The sequence below is a fragment of the Megalobrama amblycephala genome, linkage group LG17, assembly GCF_018812025.1.
Source record: "Megalobrama amblycephala isolate DHTTF-2021 linkage group LG17, ASM1881202v1, whole genome shotgun sequence".
In the NCBI taxonomy this organism is placed as follows: Eukaryota; Metazoa; Chordata; class Actinopteri; order Cypriniformes; family Xenocyprididae; genus Megalobrama; species Megalobrama amblycephala.
This window is the reverse complement of record NC_063060.1, coordinates 43,071,443-43,097,840: the sequence shown is the minus strand read 5'-3', so window position 1 is coordinate 43,097,840 and position 26,398 is coordinate 43,071,443. Positions and strand designations below refer to the sequence as shown.

The following is a 26,398-nucleotide window of genomic DNA, read 5'->3' as shown; positions in this document are numbered from 1 at the left end:
CCAGCTTCTTTCTTTTACTGTTTATAATTTATAAGTTTCATAATCCTCATAATTCATTCTGTATTTTCTGTTTTGTTTTCTGATCAGATCAAGCGATCGACAGGTTAATGCATGAGAGTGCCACTGTAATGTTTGCTCTGGAGTTCTTGTATTAGACAATGAACAGGTGTCTCAATGTTTCGAGGAATGTTGTAGGACAAGAAAAGCCTATTAAACTGTAAGACAGGAAAGACAAGAGAAATTTATAAAACCATTCAAAAGTTTGGGGTCAATAAAGCCCCTTTCAGACAGAGATTCTGGGAAATCCACAGATAATGTGTCTCATGATTTGTCCCAGAATCATTTGATTTTGGTTCATTCGCACTGTCAGTGATTTTCTGGAATCTGTACGTTCACACACATATCCTGTAAAGATCCCGTAAAGACACGTGACATTAGGATACATGTAATGTCTCTGCAGCGTCCCCATAAGTTTGCTTATGATCTGATATCACGGCCAGTGATCCCGGCAATGCTACTAGGTCTCTATCCTGGGATCGATCTTGGAATCAATCATTGGACCTGTTTGCCTTCACACAGAAGGCACTCTTGCAATTTTATGGAAATGTTCTGGGATCAATGCTCTGTGTGAAAGGGGCTTAAGATTTTTTTATTTTAAGAAATTAATACTTTTATTCAGAAAGGATGCACCATAAAGCATTTATAATGTTACAAAGATTTCTAATAGAAATAAAGAAAAATCTGAAAAAAGTTATCAAGGTTTCCACAAAAGTACGCACGACAACTTATGTCAAAAGAGTAACCTCTGACACAAAGTAGGAGTATCGTAAGCTTAGACGTCATGGTTTAAACAAACAGGGCTGGGCAACAAACTCAAGCTCCTCATTTCTTTTATATCCAAAATTCGTGACCGGTGTTTTGTTTTGCTCTCTCCTCTGCACTTCCACATTCGTCATTATGTCATACGTCAGGTCAGAGTTCACTTTTTCGACGAAAATCAATGCGTACGGCCGTCTGTCGGAAGCTAATTATTTTAGTTTTTAAAGTTTTAAATATGGATGTTTTTCTTACAAAAATGAATTGCTTCGCTTCAGAAAGCCTTTATTAACCCCCTGGACCCATGTGGTTATCTTGATGGATAGTTGCACTTTCTTGGGCTTCAAAATCTCATCCTCTGTTCACTCCGATTATAAAGCTTGGAAGAGCAGGACATTATTTAATATAACTCTGATTGAATTTGTCTGAAAGAAGAAAATCATATACTCCTAGGATGGCATGAGAGTGAGTAAATCATGAGGGTAATTTTCATTTTTGGGTGGACTAACCCTTCAAGGCCCTGATATACTTCAAGTGAAATCTAAGAATGAACTGATATGACATCATTTCGAACAAAATTGGGCCAAAACAATATTTGTTTTGTGTTCATTTCAGGAGTTTGAAATGGCTTGCCAAAGTAAACTTTCTAGAAAGTTTCAGAGTTTGCTCTGGCTGGTAAACACCTTTGAACTCCCATTGGTCAGTGTTGATTATGTAATTGGTAGGTGTGTGCTGAGGCTCCGCCCTCTTTCTTCTCTGCTTCATTTCTTCTGAGTCTGTCGAGGTCAGACGTTCGCTGAACACACTGGAGAGTCACTTTATAGTAGAAAATGAAGTTGTACTTATGAAGTGTTTTTCATGTTTAATACTGTAAAGCTGTGTGTTTTTAAGCAGTCTGTTGGATAAAGCACTATATAAATAACGTGACTTGACTTTACTGGAGTACTGAACTGCAGAGCTGGTGCAAACAGATCCATGTTGCCATGATCAGATGCTTTTCTTAGGCTTTCTTTATAAAAAGTCTTGCTGTTTTCTCATTTTTGTTGTATGTTTATTTCGTTATTGAGAGGAAAGCACAGCACATATTTACATATTCATCTAAATGCTCCTCTCAGTAATGTGGGCGGTGTTGGATGTTGGATAACAGTCATTAATTTTTACAGTCGAACTTCATTTTTACCCCCAGGCAAAGAACGAAAAACTTCACCATGAGTATATCAGGGCCTTTAGCAGTCACTAGCCCACTTTCCTCAGTCAAAAGATGAAATGTCACTCATTGGCAGCTTATATGGGACCGCCCATTTTGGCACGCTAAGATGCCATTGGTCTGTACGTGATTCAATCAGGCTTTCCCCAGACTTTCCCCACAGCGTCAGAAACTGTACAATGTCTTATTCCCGTCTAAACAGGGAACCAAGGTTACGTTAGAAACCAAAACACTTTTACTGTATTTTTGGTCAAATAAATGCAGCTTTGGTGAGCATAAGAGATTTCTTTCAAAAACATTTAAAAAACTTACTGACCCCAAACTTTTGAACAGTAGCACACCTGACAGCAAAATTAAGAAAATGTATTAAGACAGCTGTTTTAAACCTTTTTAAATATATTATATTTTATTTATTATTTTATAACCTTTTCTGTGGTGTGTGACTTAGGAGAGATGTTATATTGTCTATTTGATTTGTTTTTAATAATATCAATACATTTTCTTAGTCTGGACACTTGAGGAAAGTCATGATATGATTTTAGTACTGTATGTTGTGAGGCTGAAACATCTGTGAAAGTGTAAATAAATGCCATTTAAATACACAAACCCTTTGAATTCACTACTTTCTGTTTACCAGCACTTCTTTGTTCACATAAATACAGGTACTGGGAGAGAAAAAACCCTGATTTACGGTTCAGTGCAAAAGAGAAGTTTTACAGTAATGCAGTTCATTGTGTCCTGTTGTTATTAGATCATGATCTGAAGACTGATACACATATGATACCAAACCATTAAAGAGAGATTTTTCCACTGGTTTGTTTCATTAAAGGAGAACAGCAATGGTGCTTCTGTACCTTTCAGCTTTTCTTTGTCATATTGTGGCATTGTCTTGTATATCCTCAGCAGAGAGACATTTGGTTTGCTCCTCAGAAAGTGTTAGTCTTTGGTACAGCTACGATGGTAAGATCTTTTTTTTTTTTTTCAATAGTTTACTTATTTATTGAGTTTGATCTGTTAGCTCAGAACATTAGCTACCAGCAAAAGATAAGTGATACTTATTTAAAACTATAAATGAATGTTTTTTAATAGATTTCTTTGCCTGAAACGTTTCAATTTTTTTATTTCAATTTATGTACCAATTACTGTTAATTGTTCACATGATGTTCATGAATCACCTCTTGTAGGCTTTGAATCTCTTTTCATGATTCTGTTTGATGTCATTATGTAATTAAAAACAGTCGACACTCTCTTAAATCAGGGCCGTTGTATCTCCTGTCAGTGACTGGATCTGCTCTGTAGGAATGACTTTGTACAATTTAACATATACAGTAATTCCAAGTAAGTTTATAAAAGATGAATGCTCTATATTGATTACATTATGCAATATTACATTAAACTTCACTATTCACTACTTATCCTGTTTAATATTTATAATAATAATTTAATAATAATAATAAAGTTATTATTTTTATTAATTCGATTTTTTATTTCATTTATTAATCATTTATTTGCCTTGTTTTGTCATTCAGTGTTCAGCACCACACGTATGGGGTGTCATGCTCTCCTTTACTACGAAGGTCAGCTGTGGTTTGATCACGTTCAGCCAGAAGTTTCTTGTGAACATTTGAAAATATGTGACATCATCAAAGGAGGTGAACATATTAATCTTTTACTGCATCCCTCACAGTCACAGTACAGTGTTTCAGCGGTGCATTAATACAGATCACTAATGAGAACACATTCTTGTTTTAGAAACACTTCATGACACAATTGCAATTTATTTGAGAAGATTTTATCCACCTGAAGTGAGCAATCAACAGAAATGCTTTATCTTTTCCTGTATAAATGACTTTTATGATCCTGATGTGTAAAGATATATATGTTATAACACCTTTTTACTATATGAAACATTTTTCTGTTCTAGAGGTTTCAATACTAACACTTTACCCATAAAATAAATGTTTTTTTTCTTTATCATCGAATGGAGATTAAAAGATGATTGTGTTTTACCTTCTAGGGTGAATATCAGGTTTATGCGAATGTGACACTTGTTGATGACCTTGAAAACATCCAAACAGTCCATTTCAATATCACTGGACAAGTGAAATATTGTGATGTCATGAACAAAAGCTTTCAGTAGATGGAAGGGATGAAGGACAGACTATGGTGTGCTGTTACTTTTTCTCTTCTGGAGCAGATTCACCATTCTGTGTTTTCTGATAAGATCAAGTGATTTCACTGGTTAATTCATATTCATATATGGAGTTCTTATATTAGATTTGGTCTCATTAAAGCAAAGCCATCTCAAAGTATTGGTATAGTGTTTTTATTTTTTTTATTTACATTTTAATCTTGTAAAAACACCTCATACTCTTCTAGATTGTTCTAATTGTTGATGGTTGTTGATTTCTTTGTGTTTGATCTATAAAATAATCTGACATAAATAAACGCTTTATTTTTCTAAAGGTGAGAAGTTCTGATTGTTGCAGCAGTGTGTTGCCATACAATAAGTATAAAACTAAATAAAGTCATGCACATACAGTTCCCACTGAATTCCTGCTTGTTTCATGATTTCATTTCATCTAAACTTCCTTTTTTCAGCAGTTCTCTGTTCACATAACCACTGGCACTTAACAGAAAACCTGTGGTGGCTTTCAAACCAGATGTGTTTTACATCAATACAGAGCATTGTTAAAAGCAAGAACTGATTTTAGAGAATGGTTCGTTTGAATGTTGTTCTGTTTAAATTCCAGCTTCCCAACTTGTTCATATCCATTCTGACAGAGTTTTTCCACTGGAGTTGTTCATGAAGGAAACAGATATGGTGCTTTTGTGCTCTTCAACTTTCCTCTGGTTTATTGCTTTATCTTGTCTGTCATCTGTGAGAGCAGAGAGAAGATTATTATGTTCCTCAGAACATCTGAGTGTCTGGTACACCTTTGACGGTAAGTGGAATATCAAATATTTTTTAACATTTTAAATGTCTTTAATGTCACTTTATCAATTTTATGTGTCCTTTCTGAATAATATAATATTTGATTTCTTACTGACCCAAAACTTAATGGCATAGTTTATACAAAAAATATAACTGGAAACCCACATATTATTAATCCACAAAATATGATATTACAACATTCAGTATTTGAGGTGTCTTTTCATTATTTCAATGCTCTCTCTTTAATCAGGACCGTTGTATTACCTGTCAATGACTGCTTCCCCCTGCTCTGTAGGAGTGAATTTGTTCTCTGTAATTTATACAGTAATCCCAAGTACGTTTATGAAAGATTTATGTTGATTATATTACATAATATGGAACAACCTCCTGTTTAATTTAATCCTTACAGCTGTGGTGAAAATCAAGTTTTTAATGTTGTTTATATGTCTATGTGGTGTTTTAATACAAAATATATGAAAGTTTAATTTTTATCTTTAATACAAACAAATTTTTTGAGAAGGACATGGGCAAATTCATGTCAGCATGATTGCTGAGTACAAAACTGCAATGAAAATAAGACAGTCTCCAACCCGCGGTTTGAAATCAATGTTGTCTATGACTTTTCATTATTTCAATGTTGTATTACACAAAATTTGTTCTACCTTGTAACATAATATGGATTATATTACAATCACATCAACGTGCCGACGAGCTTTAGCATATCATTAACAGCGAACTAGCAGAGAGAATCCAAGTTACCCTGGTACATTTTTCCATTGATATGAAAAATTGTGTAGATTTAGAAATATAGCAGGCATATGATGTTTATTACGATGTTATGATGAACTATAAGCCTTTCTCCACTGATGTTCTCAGGTCAAAGCATTTGCAAGGACACTGATTGTTAGAAGGCAGCTGTCTGACTCTGACATGGTGAACACGAACATGGTTTGTGTAACATTAGTAACACATTATTAGCTGTTTGATAGCACAGTCAAGCAAAAGGCTAATCATATTAATTACCATTATGTGTCCGATGTTGTAAAGAGCGAAACCACTATGCAGCGTTTACCTCAGTAAGTTGACCGAGTGGATCTCTGAGCTGGCGTGAGCGAATGGAGGCGGGGCTAATTTGCATATTCATTGATCCACATATATTAAATGAGGCAAGGGTGTAGAGTTACATTCAAGCTATTTTAATGCATAAAGAAATGTTTAAATATGTCCTTTTGGTGATTAAAGACGTGGGATACAATTATTAACTACAGGGGGACTTTAAATTTATAAATGTTTATTATAATTTGAACACATTTATTGACTTAATTTACTTTATTAAATGATCTATTTGCTCTACAAAATGCACTCAAAAAAATACCCTTATTGAACCATCAATTTATTTGACAGCAGGAATTCCATCCTAAACATGTACATGAGGCTCACAGCCTAAACACAGGCGACACTCTTCTGCATAATGGTAGCCACAAAATACAAAAACACTACAGAAACTCCTCTAAATGTCCAACATGACTGAACATTAACACTAACATAAACTAACAACATCTTTCCCTTTACTGTAAAATAACACTTTAATCCCTAAATTTACTCTCCTAATGCAGTTAGTTGCAAAGCATGCAGGAACTATGGATCCACTGCCCAGTTAGTGCCCAGTGCGTTTAACTCAGCAATATTGAGTTGACTGAACAAACACTTATTAAGTAAAGCTGGCAACACTCATTTTTAGTAGAAACAACTCAGGTAAATTAAGTTAATGTAGTTACATTCGTTTTTTAAGTAATGTGAACAAGGATGGTTTTGAGTGAAACTAACAACAGTAAAAGTTTGTTTTTGTTTTGTTTTTCAGTGTTCACAATCAGTCATGTTGGTTTTCATGGTAGTGTTCACTACAAAGGTCAGCTGTGGTTGGAGCACATACAGACATCTGTTCCTTGTGAGGATTTCAAAATCTGTTACATCACCAAAGGAGGTACTACATGTTCAAATATGTTTACTGCAGTATCTTATTGTGGTGATGCAGCTGGATATCAGTGAGATTGCTTCCCTGTTTCAGAAACACTTCATGAGACTTTTCCAGTGTACATGAAAAAGTTTAATGGTCCTGAGGTGAGCAGTCAACATTATGCTTTATCGACTCCGATTTAAATGTGATGTATTATTTTAATTTTATTCTTCAGAAATTGAATGTGTTGTGTATGTATTATACTATATAAATAATAATAATAATATAAAATAAAAATAAGATTCAGTGCTATAATCTTAGATTCTGCCAGATAGGAAAGACGACATCTTCAGCCCACCAGCAGTCTGTCAGTTAGGCACTTGATTCTTCTTCTTCCAGGATGACACATTATCAGCTGCTGAGTATCGTCATTCATTCAGAACTGCTCTCCTGTTTGAAGTGTGATAATATATATATATATATATATATGTATATATATATATATACATATACATATATATATATATATATATATATATATATATATATTTTTTTTTTTTTTTTTTTTTTTTTGGATAATAAAATAAAAAAAGACAAAAAGGCCACAACCTGATTATTGTAGTGACTAATTGTGTTTGTCTGTTCATTAATAGTTACTTCATAGTTATTTTTAACATAACGTCAGATAAATAATAAGTGTTACTGAGATGATAAACCTAATCCATATGGATCGAGTGATTTAGTCCAAATGTTCTAAAGAGACTTGATCGCTTTTTATGATGAACAGATTTAATTTAGGCTTTTACTCACATGTAAACACTGATTAGTGAATATAAGCAGAAGCTCCACCTGACCTGAATGACGCACAAGAACAAACCTCTTCTAGAAGCTCAAACATGCTGTGTGACACACGAGAATGAACCTCATTGGTTACGCAGCACATCTGAGCTTCCGGAAGAGGTTTGTCCTTGTGCGTAATTTTGTCTGTTTTTTTTTTATTTATTTTATTTTTTTTTATATTTATTAAATTATTCCCATTAGTCTGTTCTCTAAATTTTATAGCTTTTCTCTTGGTTGTGCTGTTTCCAGTACATTTATGTTAGAGCTTTTATCCAATCATATTTCAGCATTCATGTGTTGTCATAGTCAAAATCTGCCTTGAGCCCTTCAGAATCAACAGTGTTTATTCAAGCATCTTGGAGACACGGCCACAATTCTTCTGGATTTAGTTTGTCTCAGTTTCATCTGTTTCTTCATGTGATCACAGACAGACTCAATGATGGGGAGATCAGATCTCCATGTGGAGCACCAGCTGTTGTCAGACTCCTTGTGCATTCACTTGTGCAATTTCACTGGATAATTAAAATGATCAGGGCTTGAGTCTGAATTCATGTTTATTGTCTACTGCTAATTTTAACTCAGTCTAGATCTGTTGTTATTTGTGATTCAAACACATGAGAGCACAGGGCTTGACACTTACTTTTTTCCCAAGAAGCACATGTGTTTGGAAGTTGAAAAATTCAGGACTGCATCACAAATTTTAGAGGCACATTTTTTTTTTAATTTGTGTTTTAGCTTAATAAGTTGATATAAAGAGACATTGTAAGGAGAATACAAAAAGTACACAAGGTTTTTAAATATTTCTGCTTCAAACTGTTTTTATTAATTATGTAATCTATATTTGTTTTATTATTTATGTAATTTATAGTCCTACTTTAAAACTGTATCAGATTTTCATTTAACGATAATTTGTCATGGTAGATTATATGGGATCACGTATTGAATTAGGTTAGGATAAAGTGCTGTCCTCCAAACAGATTTAATAACTTTTTTTCTTACAACATTTAAATATACAGTATCTGAAACAATACCCAGACAATGTATAAAGCAGACGTTTCAAACAAGTGAAAAAGAACTATAAAAAACAATAAGTAACACTTACAATAAGGTCCCAAAAAATAAGCCCTAAAAAAAACAAAAACAAAAAAATAACCCCAAACACTGCGAAATCAAAGCGCTTTATCATTCATATCAGTGTATACAATTGGTGAAATATACGTTTTTTTTGTTTGTTTTTTTTAAATATATGTTCCGTGAAATATCGCATGTGTCGAATCTGTCGCAGTTTAACATCTGCTGGAATCCAGGTAAACATCTGCGTGCACGCGCATGTTCCCAGTTATGATCCATAACACCTGTTGATATCCGAACAGACGAAGAATCTTCCAGATGACAATCTTTTGAAGGCAACAGATGGTAAAACATGAAATCACTGAGAAAGAGTTATTGAAAACGAATATCATTCTGAAGGTTTTCTCTCATTTTCTCTTCAGTTTTAGGCTGTTGATTTTGTGATGCGAAATCGAAAGTAATTTTGATCCAAAGATTTACAGTAAACAGGAAGATGAAGCCTAACGTGAGTGTGTTTATTATTATTATTATTATTATTATTATTAGTCACGGAACAAAAATCTACTATTATTTAATTTAATATTTCAGTTCATTATAGCAGTTATGATTAGTAGTTATACAGTGTGATCATAATAATTCAGGATACTTTTACTCCATCAGTTATTTTAGGATCATTTGAAAGTAATGAATTCAACCATCATTGTGAACTTGAACTAATGATTAAACGACAAACAATTCAACAATTAATAAATATTGGGTAAATATGATTGTAAAATGATATTAAACTGCAATAGAGAATATAACAAATTAGGTTTAAACAGTGTGAATTTCTGTTCTCCAGTGAATTCATATTTAGTGTCATTAAACAATTAAACTCATTAAACAATCTGAAATTATATTAAGATCATTCAGTTATTTTACATGACAATATATTTGTAACTCACTTTATTTTATTCATTGTTTTTGCTGTTGTGTCTAACTCATCATTCTTCATTATTTTCATGTTCTTCATCTCTGTCAAATCTTGTAATTTCCAGGTCCTGCTGAACGATTGATTGTTTTCTCAAACCAGTGCTGATCAGAGGAGCGAGGAAAGGACTCTCTCTCTAAGATGAGTCTCTCAGAGAAACACAGGTAACACTGCGTTTGTTTCACACCATCATTTTAAACTCTACTGGAGTTTGTTTTTCCCTGGGAATATCAAAACTTTAATTAAAACATTCACCTCGCTCTCCCAGCTAATCAGGTGCCAAGACCTATAAATCAAATTAAGAATACAAAAAAGGTCTGCACTCTAAAAAGACTTTAATTAAAGTACACAGGAGATAAGATGACAAACGTTTCGGCTCTTCGCCTTCGTCAGTGTAACAATTTCATTCACTCTCAATAATAATATAGAAAATGCACTATAAATCCAGAGGTGTTTACAATCATGCTTAATCAATCAGATAATTAGTCCACAAACTTCAGTTCAAGTCCATAATAGATCACAATTAAGGAATGACTAGAGTAAAAACACATAATATGACAAGATACACAACAATGATTTCCAAGACACCAGAATAGATCTTTCAAAAATAATAAACACCAGAATAGCTTTATCAACAATAAACAAATATAAATAGGATACAATAACAATTCAGACAGCATAGCCGTTCATAAACATTGTACTCAAAAAAAAAAAAAAAAAAAAAAAACTTTAAGCATTGTTTTAAATGTGCAAATTCTTTGATCAACTTCAATCTTGAACCTCTTAAATTAGCCGTTTGCCATGGGGCACTATAGACAATAACACAGTTAATAATTTGTTAATTTCCTTCTAGACACGACCACACTGAATTAATCCAAATACATGACTTCATAAATCATAAAATTATTGACAGACATTAGGAAACAAATATACACTTAATTTAATTGAAGTATGCTAACAAAACTGTGTCACACAGACATTTCTGCTCTCCATTTCTGTTTGTTAAAAATAAAACTTGACATGTTCTCTTAAATCAGAGTCAAACATTTTTTTTTAAATCATAAGCATATTTATTCTCACTCATGAAGATTAAAGAAATCATTAAACCAAATGTGAGCCAGTCAAATAAAATGATCGATAACTGTAAATTGTGTGAGTGTGTGTATTTCTGTGGAGGATTAGATAAAGACACGGATGTGTTTCAGACACAGTTGAACCTCCTTTACTAAAGTGTTTTTCTCTCTGTTGTTTGTGTCATTAGTGTAAGATCAGGATCACATGTGTCCAGCTCTGTGTCTCTGAAGAGTGATTGGTCAAAAGATGGACTAGGACCAGACTTCAGTGGGGAAAAACTATCATCTAATAAAAGGTATTTCATGTTTCTAATTTTTGGTCACACATTACTGTTAGGATGTGTCACAATTTTCAAATACTCGATCAGTTGATTTAATTATAGAATATCGAATAGGATGAGCAATATGTTATAATGTGTTTAGGCAGCCTAAAATCATTATGGCTTCAGCCGCAACACCGGTATCATCACTTGCCCACCGCGGCACCGACCTCACCGTTGTTTTGATTTTTTTTATAGTAATAAAAATAATTTAGTTCAGTTAGATGATGATGGCGGAAGATTTGGTTTCAAAGTGAAATTTAAAAGGGAACATTTAAGCGAGTTTGTCATTGTACTGTTTTGTTGTGTTTTTCATTGGTGCTAATTTGAAAATGAAAGTAAAATGTACACAGGCATTCATAACAGAGCTTTTCCACTGGAGCAGAGCGAGCGTTTTCAGTTCATTCCTCAATGTTTATAGGAATTAATTGCGGCCTTGAGCATTTTACTTTCATTTGGTTATGCTTATTATATTAATATGTTCTGTTACAATCATTATACGGTTTGAGTTTAGATAGCATACATTTTATAATGTTGTATCAGTGAATACCAATCATGAAATAATTTTAGATCAAGTATTTATCAGAGTATTCACAGCTAATGATTTTTTTTTCTTTCTCTTTTTGTAATATTTTGCCTGGAAAATCAGGATTTTACTGTATTTATTTGATTACAGGCTTCAATATGAGACATTAGACGCAGACGTTCAGACTCACAGGAACAAGAATTTAAAAGACAATCTAAAGGGAATCTTCCTGGTAGGAAAAACATTTTCATAAATGATAAATATTTACAACAAACCAATATGTTATTGAACAAAGAAATTTAATTGTATTCCTCTTGTAGATGTACAGTTTGGTTTAAATTGTTATTTTGTCTTTTTTATTACTTTTGTTTGTAGGATCTTGAGAGCAAAATAATCAAATTTCTGAAAAAAGAGCTGGAAAAGTTTAAGAAAATATTACAAAATGAGGACACAGAAAACGTTGTGAAGGACTTTAATGAGAATAGATGCAGTATCAAAGCAGCAGCTCTTGATCTCACACTACATTACCTGAGAGAGATGAAGCAAGATGAAGCTGCTGATGCTCTAGAAGGTCAGAGACTCATGATCATCTGTCAGATTGACACTTATTAATGTAGACTATCTATAAAACTATAAATTAAGACTAAAATTATCTATTTTTGTTCCTGTGTTTAGATGAGCTGCTCTTCATTTATCAGCTAAAATGTGGCCTAAAGAAGAAGTATCAATGTGTGTTTGAAGGAATGGCGAAGCATGGTGACTCCATACTTCTGAATAACATCTACACAGATCTCTATATCACTCAGGGTGGCAGTGAACAGGTCAATACTGAACATGAGGTCAGACAGATTGAAGTTGCTTCCAGGCGTCATGAATCTCAAGAGATTCAGGTTAAATGCACAAATTTGTTTGAAGCTCCTGAACAAGACGAGGAGATCCGAACCGTACTGACAAAAGGAGTCGCTGGCATCGGAAAATCAGTCTCTGTGCAAAAGTTTGTTCTGGACTGGGCTGAAGGAAAAGAAAATCAAGATATCAGTTTCATATTTCCTCTTCCATTCAGAGAGATGAACTTAAAGGAGAAAGAAAAGCTAAGTTTGATGGACCTTATAACTAATTTTTTCCCAGAGACTAAAGGACTGAACCTTACAAGAAGGAATCAATTCAAAGTCCTGTTCATCCTTGATGGATTGGACGAATGTCGCCTTCCTCTGAAGTTTGATTGTAATGAGACGTGGAGTGATGTATCGTCACCAGCCTCTCTGGATGTTCTCCTAACGAACCTCATGAAGGGAAATCTGCTTCCTTCTGCTCTCATCTGGATCACCACCAGACCAGCAGCTGCCAGTAAGATTCCTCCTGGCTGTATCGACCAGCTGACAGAGATACGAGGATTCAGTGACGCACAAAAGGAAGAGTACTTCAAAAAAAGATTCACGAATCCAAATCAGGCCAACACAATCATTGATCATATTAAAAAATCAAAGAGTCTCTTTATCATGTGCCACATCCCAGTCTTCTGCTGGATTTCAGCCACTGTTCTCCAGAACATTCTGGAGGAGAAAAGAAATAATGATGTGAAAAACAATCAGGCTGATGAGATCTCTAAAACACTACAGGAATCAAACACTGAAGACACTCCCAAGACTCTGACACAAATGTACACACACTTTCTCCGCTTTCAGATCCAGCAGAGTCGCCGAAAGTATGATGGAGAATATGCAGCAGATGTTTCCTGGGATAAAGATGCCATCCTTTCACTGGGAAAACTGGCATTTCATCAGCTGAAAAGAAACAACGTGATCTTCTATGACACTGACCTGGAAGCCTGTGGTATTGACGTCTATAAGGCATCAGTGTACTCAGGCATGTGTACCCAGATCTTTAAGGAGGAAACAGGGATCATTCTTGGTACCATGTACTGCTTTGTTCACTTGAGCATTCAAGAGTTTATTGCAGCCCTTTATGCACATCTGTTTCTAGACATCAACAAGAAAAGTGTGTTTGTTCATGAGTCTACAGAACAGGAAAACAAAAATGAAACCATGATTGATTTTCTCAAGACTGCAGTGGACGAGACGCTCGAGAGTGACAATGGACACCTGGACCTTTTCCTTCGCTTCCTCCTCGGTCTGTCAGTCCAGTCCAATCGACGACTCTTACGGGGACTGTTGACGCAGCAAGATGGCAGTGACCAGAGCAACAAGGAAATAGTTCAGTACATCAAGCAGAAATTAGAAGATAATCTGTCTGCAGAGAGATCCATCAATCTGTTCTACTGTCTGAATGAACTGAATGACCAAACTCTGGTGAAGGAGATTCAGACCCACCTTAGCAAAGGAAGTCTCTCATCTGGTGTCCTTTCACCTGCCCAGTGGTCTGCTTTGGTCTTTGTGTTGTTGACATCAGAGGAAGAGCTGGAGGAGTTTGAGCTTCAGAAATTCAAGAAATCAGATGAGTGTCTCATTAGATTATCGGCAGTCATCAAAACCTCCAGAAGAGCTCTGTAAGTCAATTAATATGTTTTGTTATGTTTTACTCTCATCTGAAAAATGCATTTATCTACATTATTCTATAGTGATTCCCCATCATGATCATGAACATGAACATAATTGTGTAAAGCCTGACATATGAAATAATAGTCTGAAAAAAAAGTTGAATGAAGATAGATTAGCAAACATTTAGACTAAACATAAAAGAACATTTAAAATGTTTTCATATTTGTTTTGTATCATATGATGCATCAGATTTTTATGACTCGTAGAATTATATACTGGCTCATACTCGTACTTGAGGAAGGAAAAATATGTTTATTTTTATGAGTCATTCTGTAATTTTAATTGTATGTGTCCTGCAATACATAGATAATTGAGAGATTTACAAATAAACATTTATCAAAAGCCTGGATCATATTTGATGTACAAGATGGTTTTTCTACAAATATTTTTTTTATCAAGTTAAAATGAAATTATTTCTAAATTAGTAAATATTAAGTAAAATAAATATACATTTTATTTCAGCAATTGTTATGGGTATTTTTAGCTTTAAATTAATGATATTTCACCCATTGGTCACCTTGCTCTCTAAGATATTGCCATCGGCCATCAGTTGACCACTATAAATAATCAAGAAAACCTAAATAGCTTAAATCCAGCAGTATTTGCAGCGCTGAGCATTGTAGCTAGTCAATTGCGTGGCATCTGATTGAAAGCTATAGTGATTATTAGGGAGTGTGCTTTGCTCGCTTTATGTATTTAATATAGGCTATAGCGGACAGGTAAACATTGCTTAGTTTTAGAAGAGACAACTGTGTTTAAATGCTGAGTGAATGTGACAAAATATTTACTAGCTTTAAGCTTACAGTTAAATAGCCCTACTAAAACATTCTTTTGAAAACTTTCTGTTGTTTAATGCAATGTTTAATTAGATGCAGTGACATATAATGCCTATATGGATTTATAAAAAATAAATGGATTTATTGCTTGTGTTAGGCTACATGAGAAAAATATTTTACCTGATATAGGAGATTTAATGCGGGTGCGGGTAGGGTTGTGGTTTTTATGTCAAATGGGTCGGGTCGGGTGCAGGCTAAAATTAGTGTTTCTGTTGGATATCGGGTCGGGTGTGCTGTTAATAATTGCGGGTGTAGGGCTGGTGCAGATTTATCAAACAGGACCAGTGCAGGACTCTAATATATATATTTTTTTCAAACATGCTTAATTTTATATAGGTCTAGGAAATTTGTAATTTGTCACTGAATAAAAAATATTAATGTACAAGAAATACTAGTTTTTGAAGAGGAATGTTAGTGTAGCTCGGCCTCTTTACTGTATATATGCTGTTTATGTATATATATATATATATATATATATATATTTATATATAGAAAAATGCATGTGTTCCATCTAATTCTGTGATGTTATTTATTTCCCCTTTAGGTTAAATAATTGTAACTTAACTGACAAAAGCTGTTTAGCTCTGGCTGCAGTTCTTGGGTCAGATACCAATCTGAAAGAGCTGAACATGAACAAAAATAATCTCCAGGATTCAGGAGTGAAGCTGCTCTGCACTGGACTGAAGAATTTGAAGTGTAAATTGGAGATTCTGAGGTAAGTTGAGCCACAGGAGTCACATGACGAGAGTGAGGTACAAAGACTGACAGGACGATGCCGGTGGCAAAAGCGCAAGAAAACTTTATTGATAAAAGGTGCTATTTAAATATCCTAATTGAACCAAGGCCTAATCCTAAACCTTAGTTTGCTATAGTTGGCTAAGCCCTGTCTGTGAAACTGGGCCTAAATGTTGTCATTCCTGTTCTAGACTCTCTAACTGCAGTGTAACAGAAGAAGGTTATAAAGCTCTGGCTTCAGCTCTGAGATCAAACCCTTCACACCTGATAGAGCTGGATCTCACAGGAAATGATCCTGGACAATCAGGAGTGAAGGAGCTCAGTGATTTACTACAGGATCCAAACTGTCAACTGAAGACACTGAGGTGAGATGGGATGAAATAATTAACAAAATTAGTTATATGCAGGCTAAATATTCATAACAAATATATTATTTTAGCTATACAATAAGCTGTTTGTTGCATCAAAATGATCAAGATCAGATCAGATGCTGCAGGTTCTGACATGATGATGATAACCGTCAACAGTTTAGTTGTGATACAAGCTACAGGTCAAATAGACATTATGGGTCAGTATATGTGCTATTCTGGAGTATGGTATACCTTGCACAGTGCATGGTATAACATGCACAGTTTTGTTTTTGTGCACACTTCTCATTAAAAATTCTAGATAACCTTTCAGTCAAATTGTTTTCTGAACACAATTGTTTTCCATCAAGTCCAGGTTCACTGTATCTCTCTACAGCAGGGTCCTGTACCATGATGGTAGGTGAACAAACTCAGGGTTATAGGATTAGTTTCGAGTTGACAAAACCAAACCACTCCAATTCGGCTTTGTTGTTGTTACCATGATGCTGATCACCAACTTTCTCTGTCAACTCAGGCTTTGATCCTGAGTTTGTGGAGCGTGTGCATATGAATGCGTGACATCAGTGGTGAACAGCCAATCACATGCCTTGCAACAGAGAGAAACAATCTTTCACTTCTTGCAAGAGTCGGCGTGATTCAAAACTCTTTTGCTGAAAATGAAGAATTTAATAATACAAAAGAAATGATCTTTCTCTATCAGTGCAAGTGAAGTTTGTGATGTTAGTTTATATAGTTTGATAATATATAGCAATATAAACTCAAATATACAAAGTCACATGTAGTCATATTTAAAGAGTATATATACACCTTATTTATATTAAATATGATCTGTATATATTAATATTCATTGAAACTAAATGCTTAATAACAACTGTTAAACTAAACTTGCGTGTGTATGTAATAGATTAATAAAATTATAGATCATATAGTTACACAAATCATATAAATCATTAAATAATTCTAAGTAATTATCATTAAAACCAGACAATTTCATTATTAAATATTTGTTTTTGGGGGAGTGACTTTATTGTGTTGGGTGTGTTAGTGTCACTTATACCTTACATTTGATTGGTCCAATTTCAGTTTGAGATCTTTAATCCAGAACACGTCCTGCCCAGGAGCAGGTTAGCCGTGGAGTGTAAGTTACCATGGCGATGAACACCGGTAAAAGCCAAGTTACTGTCATGGTACCTAAAACCCAGGATTGGAGAAAACTAATCTGAAATTTACCTGGCTAGCCAGCTAATCCAGCTTCATGGTACAGGCCCCTGGTCTATGAGTCTCCAAATGTTCACAAACATGCAGTTTCACAAGCCAGATTTCTCTGAGGATGTTTCTCACTCCTCCTGCTTAAAAACCAGAAAGATCTCGAGGCCTTAATTTCACACTCTGTATTCATACTGAAAATCATGATCTAGTGAGCTTTTGCCCTTCTGCTCTGTGGGACATTTCTGTTCTTATGAGTTTGCTTTAGGACTGCGTGTCGCTCTAGTTTCTTTTAAATAACTCTATTAGACTTTGTTTTCAAGTATTTATATATTTGTGTATTTAAAAGTAAAAAAAAAAATGTTACATCTAAATAACTAACTAGAGCTGGTGTTTTGAACAATAATTAAAGGGTTAGTTCACCCAAAAATAAAAAAATAAAATTCTGTCATTATTTCTTGGTGTAGTAGTAAGAAATTAGATCTGAATGTGTCAAAAACCAAAGATATGATTGTTAATTTTAGTAAAAGAGCACTGGCGCTTCAACCTGTGGTCATTAATGGTACACAAGTGGATGTTGTGGAGGAATATAAGTACCTAGAAATGATTTTTTGACAAGTTGAAGTTTGACCAATATTCTGATGCAATTATTAAAAAGTTGCACTAGAGACTGTTTGTGCTGAGAAAGCTTAATTCTTTCAATGTACAGAAAGGTATCCTCAAGTCATTTTACAATTCATTCATTGAAAGTATTTTGTCTTTTTCTTTTATTTGTTGGTTTTCATCACTGTCTACAAAGAACAAAAATTGTTTGCAAGGTATTGTTAATATGTGTGCAGAAATTATGGGAGTTCCCTTACGAAGCCTCACATCTAACTATGAACAGAAAGTGCTGAGGATGACGCACAAAATAATTGGAGATAGCACACATCCGTTGCATTTGGACTCTGAGTGGATTCCCTTGGGACAATTAGGACAATTAGATGTTCTACAAAGCGTTATAAATTTACTTTTGTGTCTGAAGCAATTCGCTTATGTAATAAATTTGGCTGATTATTATTATTATGTTTTCTTTTTTTCCCCTTTTTTTATGTATTTAGATTTTTTGATTATTTTTGCATTATTTATCTGAAGCAACATGAGACTCTAAATTAATTGCCCCTAGGGGATAAATAAAGCTCTAAACTACACTAAACTTAATTACTCACCCTCATGTCATTCAGACACACCAATAAGACCTTCGTTCATCTTCAGAACGCAAATTAAGACATTTTGATGAAATCCGAGAGCTCTCTGACTCCTCAATAGATGGCAATTTAATTACCACTGTCAATGTCCAGAAAGGTACTAAAGACATTGTTAAAATAGTCAACGTTGTTCAAAATGAATTTTATGAAGTGACATTTTGTGCGCAAAAACAAAACAAAAATAATGACTTTATTCAACAATCTCTTCTCTTCCCTGCCATTCTCCTTATGCAGTCGATGCAGTAACACAGTGCAGGCTTCCGTGTTTACGTCCGAACGCCGGCTCATTATTGGCCAAAGCTGATCACATGAGACATGCGTGTGATTCTGACGCAGGAGCCGGCCAATAATGAGTCAATAATGAGCCTGGAAACGCTGAGTGTAAACAACATGAATGACACAGAAGAGAAGATATTGTTGAATAAAGTCGTTATTTTTGTTTTTGCGCCCAAAAAGTATTCTTGTCACTTCATAAAATTAAGGGTGAATGACTGCAGTCACATGGATTGTTTTAACAATGCCTTTAGTACCTTTCTGGACCTTGAAAGTGGTGGTTAAATTGCTGTCTATGGATGAGTCATATACTTCTGTGATTTTATCAAAAATATCTTAATTTGTGTTCTGAAGATGAACAAAGGTCTTACGGATGTGGAACAACATAAGGGTGAGTAAATAATGTTGTGGGTAAAAACCTGTTACTCCAGAGAGAGCTGAATCTGAGTGAGCATGAACTAGGAAACACACGAGTGAATCAGATCGCTGCTCTACTGCAGGATAAACACTGTCGACTCAACACACTGACGTGAGTATTGTTCATTTATTTAAAATATTACATTACTTTTCATTGTAATGTTACTGTAGCTGATATTTCCTCACGTATTTGAGTCAGAGCAGTTTTTTCTCAGCGTCACACAGAGCCACAACAATGTGAAGAAACATGACATCAAGTGTAAAATATTTGACTAAGACAGTTTGATCATGGGTCAATAATTATTTCAGTTACTGCAGAGGAAGATCAATGGTTTTCTTCCAGAGCTCAGAAAACTCTTCAAATAAGTGATAGACTGAAAAATCAGCTGCACTATAAACACAGAGATGTCTTTCCTAACTTTCACAGGTTAATTCTGTGTAAATTAAATATAAATGTGTATATATTGATGCTCTTTTTGAACATGACTTCTGAATGATTTACTGATTGCTGGTGTGTAACAAATTTGTGACATCAGAACTGTTCATAACTGCTTTAAATTTTCTGTAATATTTGTATTTCACAAGTTGTAAAATGTCTAATTTTGGTGCAGCTTATACTGTAACTTTTGAACAAGTACATTTCAAAAATCAGTGATCAGAATCTGCCTGTAGATCCACCGAAGGCAAGCTGAACACAAGTGCAGCTTTATTCAAATAAATGTGAACAAAATTAAAATAACAAAGAAACACTTGACTAAGAAACATGAACATAAACCAACAGCAGTTACAGGGAACAAAGACAGACAACAAGCAATGGTAACATTATGACTATACAGTACATACACACAGACACTAATAAACAAACAAGAAACACCTGAACACAATGAGCATGAACACAAGAGGTGTGTTCGACATCGGCTGTGGCTGGATATAACCGATCAGCGAGAGTAGCCGCGTGCAGGCGGGGAGGAGCTGAAAACAGACATCAAGTCGGACACTTTCTGCTTCCCGTATGACACTCGCACTGCATTTGCATACTTTATCACTGCTGAAGTGAAATAAATGCAATATTCGACTAATACACTGATGTTTCAGAGACATTTTCTTTCATGTACTGCTTACAGTGTCTGTTTTTACAAGAATAAAGTTCAACATGAGCATATATTATTTAAATACCAATGTAGCGGGGTCTACATTTTTTTTTATCAATTTTATCTTGATAAATATGACATAACATCACAACTACATGAGAAGAGTTTTAACTGTTATAAAAATTCAGATTTGTGAGCATAAGTGGAACACAAAACACACGTGATCGTTGTCATGCGGTGAATCCGGCCAATCGTGAAACAGCTGTGTCGTCATCATAGGTTGAGCAGCTCCTCTTCAGAAACTGTGCTGGCTGACTCAGACGGCTGATCTCTAATCGCTTTCACGGTACTTTGAAGCCATATGCGTCACAGTCACATGGTGTCTGCGCTGTCTCCAGTCGGACAAAATTTCTTACAGGCATAGACTGCTTTAAGTCAGCCACCTATCGGTCTGTACGGCGCTGCAAGAGCTCGAACAAGCCTAACGGTAGGTGTCCACTGGTGCAGGTCGGGCAGAGCAGAGCGAGCGTTTTCAATTCATTCCTATGGAAGTCAAGCTTCACAATCCCACAATGCACCTCGTGAGCATAAAGTTTGACTTCCATATGAATGAACTGAAAACGCTCGGTCTGCTGCACCTGCCCCGTGATAGTGGACACCTACTGTAAGTGTTAGGGTTAGACACATGAAACAAGGAACCAATCAGGGGTGCGTTTCCCGAAAGCATCATTGGTGAACCATGGCCGTAAGTCCCATTGAACTCTATTGGTAACGACGGAACTTGCGACCATAGTTAGCTTTGGGAAATGCACTCCAGAACATGACACATGAACAAGGGGAGCACATGACAAGATCACATGAGGAGCACGACTGTGAGAATTATAGGCATGAAAAAATTAAACAAAAATTAAAACAAACAAACACAAACATGAATTAACAAACTAATTATGTAATACTTACCTACATTCTCGTTTGAGTAGTCGAACGATCCAAAGAAAACATCTTTAAAGCAGAAAAAAGTCACTTTTAAAATAAGATCGGATTGATCGTATTTCAGCTGTTCTCGAGTCAACAAATCAGTGAATCAATGATCCGATCGGAGGGAGTCTCCAGTGAACTGAACTGTGGGATCCTCTGACTGAGTGTGCGACTGTCAGTTATTTGTGAACTAAATCTGCTGTAAATGGTGATCTGTTTAAACCCACTGAAATGCTTTATTCAGTTCCAGGATTTCATTTTTTTTTTTTTTTTTTTTTTTTGGCAGCCTAAAATGACTGAATTTTCAGTGGCTTTTCTCAAAATTTGTGGCAATATTTGCAGTATTTCTTGTTGTTTTGCGGTGAAAATATACCACAGACAACATTCTTTATACTTTTCTGACCTCAAGAACCATTGCAGGACTCCAGACTATCATTTGAGGACAGTCCCATTAAGTTCTAGGTGGCACCAGCCCCTGAGGACTGACAGTAAAACACTGAGCTTGAGTTGAGATGCAGATAATATTAACTTTTATTATTATCATTCATAATGTCTAAATATAAATTAATAAATGAAGAGTTTGGTCCCAAAACGCTATAACTCCATTTTGATTAGTTTGAGTAAAAAGCCGTTTTCTTTACCAAGAAAGTGGCAAGATGAAAATTACAGTTTTCTGTTTCAAACTTTCACATAGCATTTTTTGTTTATAAAAACATTACAAATTCAAATCTACATTTTGATTTTAAAAGGTTTATTATAAAAACAAATTATTTTTTCCCCAAAATGCAAAAAATCCATGACGTTTTTTTTTTTTCAAAATGCAATTAATCCATCAATATAAAAGTTATTTTTCATATTGAAAATACACAACAAAGTAAGTTGATTCACATATATGACAGCGTCTGAACTTTGTCAATACTAATCTTATATACAGGCATTTGACTAAAAATACATTCAGCCGTCGCTCCCATAAATGAATTCAGCGGGTCATCTTGTTAATGTTATAAATTAATTATTTGTCATTACAGATTAAAGAGTATCTGGCGCCACTGCAAGGTTAAAGGTGCCAAAGAATGCTTTTTCAAAAGATGTAATATAAGTCTAAGGATTCTCCTGAATGTGTCTGTGAAGTTTCAGCTCAAAATACCCCATAGATTTTTTTAAATAAATTTTTTTAACTGCCTATTTTGGGGCATCATTAACAATGCACTGATTTACACTCGGCGCCGCCCCCTTAAATCGCGTGCTCCCTGCCACACGAGCTGTCGACTATATTACAGCGCATTTACAAAGTTCACACAGCTAATATAACCCTCAAATGGATCTTTACAAGATGTTCGTCATGCATACTGCATGCATGCGTCGAATTATGTGAGTAAAGTATTTATTTGGATGTTAAAGTTTTATTCTGAGTGAATTTGAGGCTGTCCTCCGTGGCTAACGGCTAATGCTACACTGTTGAAGAGATTTATAAAGAATGAAGTTGTGTTTATGAATTATACAGACTGCAAGTGTTTAAAAAATGAAAATAGCGATGGCTCTTGTCTCCGTGAATACAGTAAGAAACGATGGTAACTTTAACCTCATTTAACAGTACATTAGCAACATGCTAACGAAACATTTAGAAAGACAATTTACAAGTATCACTAAAAATATCATGATATCATGGATTATGTCAGTTATTGCTCCATCTGCCATTTTTCGCTGTTGTTCTTGCTTACCTAGTCTGATGATTCGGCTGTGTGCAGCTCCAGACGTTAACTGGCTGCCCTTGTGTAATCCCTTTCATAATGTTGGGAACATGGGCTGGCATTATGCAAATATTGGGGCGTACACCCCGACTGTTACGTAACAGTCGGTGTTATGTTGAGATTCGCCTGTTCTTCTGAGGTCGTTTAAACAAATGAGATTTATATAAGAAGGAGGAAACAATAGGGTTTGAGACTCACTGTATGTCTTTTCCATGTATGAACTCTTGTTATTTAACTATGCTGAGGTAAATTCAATTTTTGAATCTAGGGCACCTTTAAAATAAACACATTTACAGAGTACATTGGTATTAAAAACGGCTTTTGAAAACTGTTCATGATTCAGTTTTGTGGACCGTGACAGAAGTTTGATGCTGTCGTGGAACAAGCAACAGCTTGACCGAGTGCCTCATCTTCTTCATCTCCTCACGTAATGATTACATTTCGATGACTTGCGTTTCTTCCCCAACAGAGAAACCACCACAGGTCATCAGTGCCATCAAAATTATTCATTTTTCTGTTTTTGTTGATTACAAAGTACAAAGCAGATAAGGAAAACTAGGATGCCGGGTGTATTCAGAGCGCCGCCATACTGCGTGGAATGGTGCGCTGTGATTGGTTGAGCGGATATATCGCGTTCTGCAGTAAAAGGAGACTGGCGTTTGCCGCGTTTTGGAAAGAAAGGGAGGAAACATGACAGAATAACATGACGGATATTGCATTTTACGCAAAATTAATAAATGACTTATCAATACCAACCAGTTACAATACTGATTTTGGCAGAAACTCATTTTTTTTAAAACAGCGTTTATCGTGTTTTGGAACCAAACTCTTCACATATTAAAAAAATATATACTAAATATACTAGAGTGTGTGGAAATGGCAATAAGCCAATAAGTGCAGTGAATTCAAGCACTTTCTTCCCAGCGCTGTGTAATAATGGTGTCATGCGATCGAGATCGTCCCGCTGCTCTGAGCTCCCGTCGCGCTCTCTTTTATTGATCCGAGCAGATAAATGCTCCGAGCTAATTAGCAGCTCAAACGAGAAGCACAGATTCACTCCTCTTTTGTTTGGTTTGTCCCATGAAGCTCTTCTAGATCGGTCATCACAAGCATGCAAGGCTATTCTTTCTGTTTTTGGTATTGAGAAACAGCCTTTCTTTGAGTAAATGCATGTTACGATTACGTCACGTGACGTGTCTGAGCCCAAAATCTGTGGAAAACTCGCAGCAATTAAGAAAAAAAGCAAGCTCCCCAGAATATCGCATAGTTTGCTTGATTTTTTGTAACAAATTCAGCTATTGCAGAATTGTGAAATCCTGGAGGGACTGTTTAATGCGGAAACGTCCACAGTGATATGCTTACAGATCGAGATCTCGACTCAAACACCCACGTGTCTCATTTCTACATGACATGGATTTTTCTGTGTCTGAGCCAGAGAAAGCAGTATTGTTATTTCTGTGTTACAAATATCTAAATTATCAGGGAAGTACTGAGATAAAATGTTATAGTTGGGATATAAACACGGAAGTCTACGTTAGTGATCAAAACAGAGCAAATCACATTTTAAAACTAACTTTGCGCTTCAAATAATAGTTCTATTGATTACATCGTTACGGCACTATAGAATCAAGTGACTTTAAAAATGTATTTGACATTGAATGATTCATTCAAAAGTTTTGTTCAAAAACATTGATTCATCCAGAAATGAAGTAGTTATGAGTGAGTCATTGAATCACTCATTCAGAACCATTTTTTTTTTAATAATTCAATTAATATTTTTTTTAAATACACTGCAGCAATTAATATTTTGTTCTCTAGTAAATAATTTTATTATTAAGTTATTTTGTTTAGTTGTCTGTTCAGAATCATGGGAGAATCATGATCTCAATTTGAAAAGAAAAATGTGATTCTCATTTTATCCAGGATTGTGCAGCTCTAACACAAATTAAAATAACGTGTTCTGCATTTAGCCCTACGTGATGTCTGTTTTTATATTGTTTGTCAACATATAAATATAAATATTTTATAATATTAAATTTATTTATATAAATGGCTTATCAACAATTTCAAACTAAACATTAATCAATCAGTACTTTTTACTTAAAATCCAAGATGGCCTCCAAGTGCAGGGGTGGTTTGTTAGGCTCCACACTTGCCCCTTTGTTTGATCTTTTTTTACAGTCATTTTTGATCTTATTTGGAGTTTTTCAACAATTTCTTATCAACACTAAAGAAATCTTCGGCCAAGGATGGACTTTAAACGTTGGAAAGAGGGACAACGAGTCTTGTTGCATATGGCTGCTTTGTTTGTGGTTCCTGATAAGTCCATGTGGTTTTGCTCTCAGTGCTACTGGAAATGAAACTCGGACTACGTTTGTCAAACTCATGCCCATGGTTGATGGACCAAAACTGAATTTCATTAGCCAAGGATACCACATTATTTATTCTAACTGCTGGCAAAATAATCATCATCAAGGAAAAGAAAGTCATCATCATGTCAAGAGAAGCAAATGGTATGGTCCAAAAGTTTTACTGATTCTTCTCCTGCTCAGCGGTGACATACAGATGAATCCAGGACCATCAACAAACCAACATACAGCTGAACTAGTAAGTGGATTTACTGAGTGTAATCCAGGCTGCGGTGTAAACAGTGGTGCAGAGATCAGTGGACTATCAGGGTGTAAGCTGGGAGATGTTGGGTGTTTGGCCAAACTACCCTTGGATATCTTACATGATGTGTCCATGCTTGAAACATCAGAGCTCTGTATTAGTGCTGTCCTTGATTCAGAGAGTTGTGGTGAGTCAAAACCATCCCTTATCTGTGAACAAAGTAATGTGTTGTCTGAAAGCTTAAAGACAAAAGGAGCCATCAACCATGCTGCACAGAAACAGAAAAAGTTTAAATTATTTCAGACTGTAAACCATGCCAGAGTGATTTGGGATTCAAAACTCAAACCAAAGGGTATTTTAGGGGGGCACCTGAATATCTGAAGTATCATATCAAAGATGGATCAAGTTGAGCATCTGCTTATGAACTCGAACCTGGACTTTTTAGCATTGAGTGAAACTTGGTTGTCTACCAGTACACCAACATGCATGATTGATGTTCCTGGTTATAGCCGTTATATAAAAAGGATAGACCATCACGAAGAGGAGGGGGAGTCATGATTTATATTAAGGATACTTTTAAATGTGCTGAAGTGAAACTAGATATTGCTGGATT

The 26,398-nt window shown here is 35.1% G+C and overlaps 1 protein-coding gene and 1 long non-coding RNA gene across 8 annotated transcripts in view; both read left to right on the top strand.

Annotated features, from left to right (window-relative positions):
• The window catches only part of LOC125250290 (NACHT, LRR and PYD domains-containing protein 12-like), a 224,965-nt gene that overhangs the window by 42,150 nt on the left and 156,417 nt on the right, over window positions 1-26,398 (top strand). For 3 of the 7 annotated variants that reach the window (XM_048162791.1, XM_048162794.1, XM_048162792.1), the window contains one exon: window positions 16,036-16,209. The exons of the other annotated variants lie outside the window; for them this stretch is intronic. In XM_048162791.1, the coding sequence (XP_048018748.1) occupies window positions 16,036-16,209 (174 nt within the window). The remainder of the gene's footprint in view (window positions 1-16,035; window positions 16,210-26,398) is intronic. 7 annotated transcript variants of the gene reach the window in all.
• LOC125250356 lies at window positions 2,526-3,826 on the top strand. The gene is made up of 4 exons (XR_007180776.1): window positions 2,526-2,983; window positions 3,282-3,361; window positions 3,553-3,675; window positions 3,776-3,826. It is a non-coding gene; the product is annotated as an uncharacterized LOC125250356 (long non-coding RNA).